General features: G+C 51.0%; 1 protein-coding gene across 1 annotated transcript; it reads right to left on the reverse strand.

The window, feature by feature from the left end:
* Positions 1-1020: 1020 nt before the first annotated feature.
* LOC138794172 (piggyBac transposable element-derived protein 4-like) lies at positions 1021-2793 on the reverse strand. The gene is made up of 2 exons (XM_069972942.1): positions 1949-2793; positions 1021-1723 (listed from the first exon to the last, which is right to left on the reverse strand). The coding sequence occupies exons 1-2, from the start codon at positions 2791-2793 to the stop codon at positions 1021-1023; spliced, it is 1548 nt and encodes a 515-aa protein (XP_069829043.1).
* Positions 2794-6103: the final 3310 nt, after the last annotated feature.

Here is a 6103-nt window from a genome sequence, read left to right on the forward strand (position 1 = left end):
ATTCCACCTGCCCCAGTGTAAACCAGTGTGTCTATGGGAGGGCTTGCACGCCTCCGCTCAAAGAACTGACATGTAAATTCTTTGAGCGGAGACGCGCGAGCCCTCCCATACTAACACTGTTTGAGACTGAGACAAGTGGAGCTCTGCTTTGGAATTCCCCCGATTTTGCTCAGTGTGATCATGCCCTAATTATGCCGTGTATGTTCCTTCTAGAAAAAAAAAATCTAAATCTGGCTCTAATTATAAGCCTGCAAATACAATGGGCCTTGGGAGCCCATGTGTATTTGAGGTCTAAATTAGGAGATAGGCACGGCATTGGCTGACAGTTGAAACATAGAAGCTCAACTGTCAGGCCAGTATGACTTTCCACATCGGCATGTGATGCCGACATGGAAAGTCTGCCCTCCACTAATTATGCCGTGAATGGGTCTATTTACACAGAAAGATTATCTGACAGATTATGTGCCAAAGATTTGAAGCCAAAGCCAGGAATGGATTTGAAAGTGGAGAAATCTCAGACTTTCCTTTACGACCTGATCTGTTTATAGTCTGTTTCCAAAGCTGGATCAGAGATCAGGTCATAAAGGAAAGCCTGAGATTTCTCCTCTTTCAAATCCATTCCTGGCGTTGGCTTCAAATCTTTGGCAGATAATCTTTCCGTGTAAATGGACCCTATGTACCCTATATAAAAATAAAATAAAATAAAAATAAACCCTACATGTGGCCAGTAGAGATGAGCGAACTGTTCGGACTTTTGGTCCGATGGCATCGGCGCTCTCTCGTAATGCCTGTGTTCCTGGCTGCATATTTGCGCTCCCGGGAATATGTGGCCAGTATATTCCAGGGAATCCATGTTGAATTCCCTGGAATATCCTGCCCGCATATTCGCGGGAGCGCAACTATGCAGCCGGGATCACAGGCATTACGAGAGAGCGACCAAAAGTCAAACGGTACGCTCATCTCTAGTGACCAGTGACCAGAAGTAGAAAGGACAAATTTGGGAATTTTGAAGATTGGCAATTAATACTCCATGGACGTATGGTACGTTTTGAAGCATTCTTTTATACAGAGGCCAGGTTTATCAGGACATGTATCACACTGAAAACACGTGTCCTTTCTAAACCCCCTTTTGTAGCACACGCGACACCTTTTCTGGCTTTTGCCCTTCTTGCCAGTGTGAGGGACTTCGCCAGGAAAGTGCTGCCCTGGCACGATACGGGGACCTCCAGTTGCAGCTGCAGAAGTACTAGGCCCTCCTCCTTCTCCTCCACAAAAAATCAGGGCCTTGACAACTGCCTCCTGAAACTGGAGGTATTTCCCAGGGTGGCCGGCACAACGGTAAAGTACAAACGCGTTGTACATTGCCGTTTGGACCATGTGCACGGCTAACTTTTTGTACCAGATGTTTGTTTTCCGCAGAGCACTATATGGCTTTAGGACTTGATCTGAAAGATCAACTCCTCCCATATACCGATTGTAGTCCAAAATACAATCGGGTTTGAGTGCTACTGCGGTGGTACCGCGGACAGGGACAGGGGTCGTGCCAGGACCATGGATAGTAGTCAAAATAAGGACATCGCGTTTGTCCTTATATTTGACTAATACCAGGTTGTCGCTACAATGGGCCTTGAAGACACCCCGTCGCAGTACTTCTGCCACAGGAGATCTTGGGAGGCCTCTCTGATTTTTCCTCACAGTGCCGCAAGCTACAGTAGCTCGGGTACTGAGGGATTTGAAAAGAGGGAGACTGGTATAAAAGTTATCCACGTAGAGGTGGTAACCTTTATCCAGTAGTGGGAACATCAGTTCCCACACAAGCTTCCCACTAACTCCCAGAGTGGGGGGACATTCTGGAGGTTGGATGTGGGTGTCCCTCCCTTCATAAACTCTAAATCTGTGAGTGTACCCTGAGGTACTCTCACAGAGTTTGTAGAGTTTGATGCCGTACCTTGCCCTCTTACTTGGAAGGTACTGGCGAAATTGGACTCTCCCCTTGAAGCTGACAAGGGATTCGTCAATGGAGATATATTTCCCTGGGATATATACCTCCGAAAATTTGGCCGCAAGATGATCAATGACCGGCCTAATTTTGTATAGGCGGTCGTAAGAGGGATCATCTCGGGGGGGGCACCTTGCATTATCGTTGTAATGCAGGAATTTGAGGATGGCCTCAAAGCGATGCCTTGTCATGGCCATCCGGTGTATTGGAGTGTTATATAAAATATCCACACTCCAATACTGCCTAATTCGGGGTTTTTTAACTAGCCCCATGTGCAGCAGAAGACCCCAAAACGTGGTCATTTCTGCTGCATCAACTGGGGTCCAGCTGTGGGATCCCGAAAAAAAAGAGGAGACGGGGTGCTGAGCCAGAAACTGCTGGGCGTACAAATTAGTTTGCACGACCATCAGACTTATCAGTTCATCACTGAAAAAGAGCTTAAAAAAGTCTATTTCAGTGAAGCCTGAGGGGTCAAATTGGATTCCCGATTGTCCCACAAAATCGGGAATCTGTGGCTCAAAATTGGGGGGGACCGGGGTCCAGATGGGCTCACTTGTATGGGGGGCTGGGGTGGAGATGGGGTCACTGGGGTGGAGATCGGGGGAGGCTGCCCGAGGCGTTCGCCTTGGACGCCTTCGGCGCCTTGGGGGTTCATCATCGCTACATGATGAAGAGGAGGAGGAGGAGGTCGAAACGAGGAAAGTAGGATCTTCCTCTTCTCCCTCACTGGCTGTATCGGTGTCAGAGGCAATAAGAGTATATGCCTCTTCAGCCGAATACAGACGATGGGACATTTTTGTAAGATTTAGATATGGGGGGTTATGTAAATCAGTAAAATTTATTTATGTGTAGTGTGTGTGTTTTTTACACTTACACTTTTCAAGGGAAAAAAAAACTGTGCCCACTTGTTGCTGATCAGTGAATAGTCACTGATCAGAACAAGAGAGACAGGGGGGATGGCAGAGGGGTGGGCAGGTGAGGGGGTGGGTGGCGGAGGAACTGTCTGAGTGGGCAAAGAGAGTCAGGGGGGAGAAGCTGGCACAGGGGTGGGCAGGTGAGGTGGCCAGGTGAGGGGGAGGGTGGCAGAGGAACGGTCTGAGTGGGCAAAGTGACTCAGGGGGGAGAGGCTGGTACAGGGGTGGGTCGGTGAGGTGGGCAGGTGAGGTCTGAGGGGGCAAAGAGAGGCAGAGGTACTGGGCAGCACGGACGCAAAAAAAGGGGGAAAAAAGTATTTGTTAGAGAAAAAAAGGGGCACACTTGTTGCTGATCAGTGATTAGTCACTGATCAGAACAAGAGAAACGGGGCGGTGGGTGGGGGTTGGAGGAACAAAGAGGCAAGGGTGGAGGATGGCACAGGGGTTGGCAGGTGAGGTGGGGGGGAACTGTCTGAGGAGGCAAAGAGGGGCAGAGAGGATGGCACAGGGGTGGGCAGGTGGAGGATGGCACAGGGGTGGGCAGGTGGAGGATGGCACAGGGGTGGGCAGGTGAGGCTGGTGGAGGAACGGTCTGAGGGGTCAAAAAGAGGCAGGGGGAGGCTGGCACAGGGGTGGGAAAGTGAGGTGGGCAGATGAGGGGGCGGTGCGGAGGAACGGTCTGAGGGGGGCAAAGAGAGGCAGGGGGACCGCTAGCAGCACAGAGGATGCTGCTAGCAGGATCTCCCTGCACACACTATGCCACCGACGGATGCGACAGCACGGGCAGCACGGAGTGGCGCAGGGGAAAACAAAAAAAAAAAAACTTGTGCCCACTTGTTGCTGATCAGTGATGAGTCACTGATCAGAACAAGAGAGACAGGAGCAGCAGCAGCAGTAGAACTACTGCTGCTGCACAGTCACAAATTTCAGGAGATCAGCCAGGCAGCACACAGTGGGCACTGCTGGCTGATCACCCTGCACTATGCCACCAACGAGGCTGGCACAGATGGGGGGGGAGCACAAGAACAGTGGGAGGGCACAGGGGAGAAGGAGAGGATGACAGGGGGGGAGAAGAGGATGACAGGGGGGGGAGAAGAGGAGGAAGACAAGGGGGAGAAGAGGAGGAAGACAAGGGGGAGAAGAGGGGGAAGACAGAGGAGGAAGGGGGGCAGTAGCTGATGGGAAGAGGGGGGGAAGATGGCACAGGGGGGAATGGGACAGGGGGGCAGATGGCACAGGGGGTAATGGGACAGGGGGGCGGATCTCACAGGGGGGCGGATGGCACAGGGGCGGATCTCACAGGGGGGCGGATGGCACAGGGGCGGATCTCACAGGGGGGCGGATGGCACAGGGGAGTGATGGCACAGGGGGGCGATGGCACAGGGGGGGGGGGCGATGGCACAGGGGGGGGGCGATGACGGGGCAGCAGCGGGCAACTCACAAACACCCTCTCTGCTCGGCGATCCTGACGAAAAGGAGGGCGAGCAGGGAGGGATCAATATTTTGAAACGCCCGCCTCGCCCGTGATTGGCCAGTTACTGGCAAACGGCCAATCCGGGTGATCGGGGGGCGGGGGTCACGTGGTACACGCGGGGGTCACGTGGTCCGGCATAACCGTGATTGGTGCTGTCTCTGACAGCACCAATCACGGTGTTCTAACGTCATACCGGCCCACAATGCACCGGTATTGCTGTGATTGGCTGCCCTTAATTGGCCAGCCAATCACAGCGATCGTGATGGCGTGGGGGACGCGATTCCGCGGCTGCAGGTGAGTAAAAGGTCGCTGCTGAAAGGATCAGCAGCGATCTTTACTTTATATGTTTTTATTAACCCCCTGCAGCGCGGAATGCCCATGACGTAACGTTACGTCATGGGTCGTCTGGGGACAGACTTCCATGACGTAACGTTACGTCCAGGGTCGTCTAGGGGTTAACCCTTTAAGGACATGGCCCATTTTCGTTTTTACGTTTTCGGTTTTTCCTCCTTGTGTTTAAAAGGTCATAGCACTTGCCTTTTTCCACCTAGAAACCCACATGACCCCTTATTTTTTGCGTCACTAATTGTACTTTGCAATTACAGGCTGAATTTTTGCATAAAGTACACTGCGAAACCAGAAAAAAATTCAAAGTGTGGTGAAATTGAAAAAAAAAAACGCATTTCTTTTATTTGGGGGAACTGTGTTTTTACGCCATTCGCCCTGGGGTAAAACTGACTTGTTATGCAGGTTCCTCAAGTCGTTACAATTAAAACGATATATAACATGTATAACTTATATTGTATCTGATGGCCTGTAAAAAATTCAAACCGTTGTTAACCAATATACGTTCCTTAAAATCGCTCCATTCCCAGGCTTATAGCGCTTTTATCCTTTGGTCTATGGGGCTGTGTGAGGTGTCATTTTTTGCGCCATGATGTGATCTTTCTATCGGTACCTTGATTGCCCATATACGTCTTTTTGATCGCTTTTTATTAAAATTTTTCTGGATTTGATGCGACCAAAAATGCGCAATTTTGCACTTTGGGATTTTTTTGCGCTGACGCCGTTTACCGTACGAGATCAGGAATGTGATTAATTAATAGTTCGGGCGATTACGCACGCGGCGATAGCAAACATGTTTATTTATTTATTTATTTGTTTACTTTTATTTAAAACCTGGGAAAAGGGGGGTGATTCAGACTTTTATTAGGGGAGGGGGCTTTTTACTATTAACAACACTTTTTTTTTTTTTTTTTACACATATACTAGAAGCCCCCCTAGGGGACTTCTAGTATATACACTTGGATCTCTCATTGAGATCTCTGCAGCATAGATATGCTGCAGAGATCCATGAGATCGGCACTCGTTTGCTTTCGGCTGCTGCAGCCGAAAACGAACGAGTGCCGAGCCGAGGACGGCGCCATCTTGGACGCGTCCCCGGCCGGCATCAGTAACGGAGATCGCTCCTCCGGGACAAGGTCCCGGAGGAGCGATCTCCCCCACTAGACACCAGGGAAACGTTGCCTCCGGTAATCGGAGGCAGCTGTCAACTTTGACAGCTGCCTCCGATTAGCTAATTAGCGGGCACGGCGATCAGACCGTGCCCGCTAATAGCAGCGGTCCCGGGCTACTCGCGGCACCCGGGATCGCGGCACTTCAAAGCGGGGCCGCCGCGCGGCCCCGCTTTGAAGTGCAAGTGAGGACATAGGACGT

Source organism: Dendropsophus ebraccatus, chromosome 5 (genome assembly GCF_027789765.1).
Source record: "Dendropsophus ebraccatus isolate aDenEbr1 chromosome 5, aDenEbr1.pat, whole genome shotgun sequence".
In the NCBI taxonomy this organism is placed as follows: domain Eukaryota; kingdom Metazoa; phylum Chordata; class Amphibia; order Anura; family Hylidae; genus Dendropsophus; species Dendropsophus ebraccatus.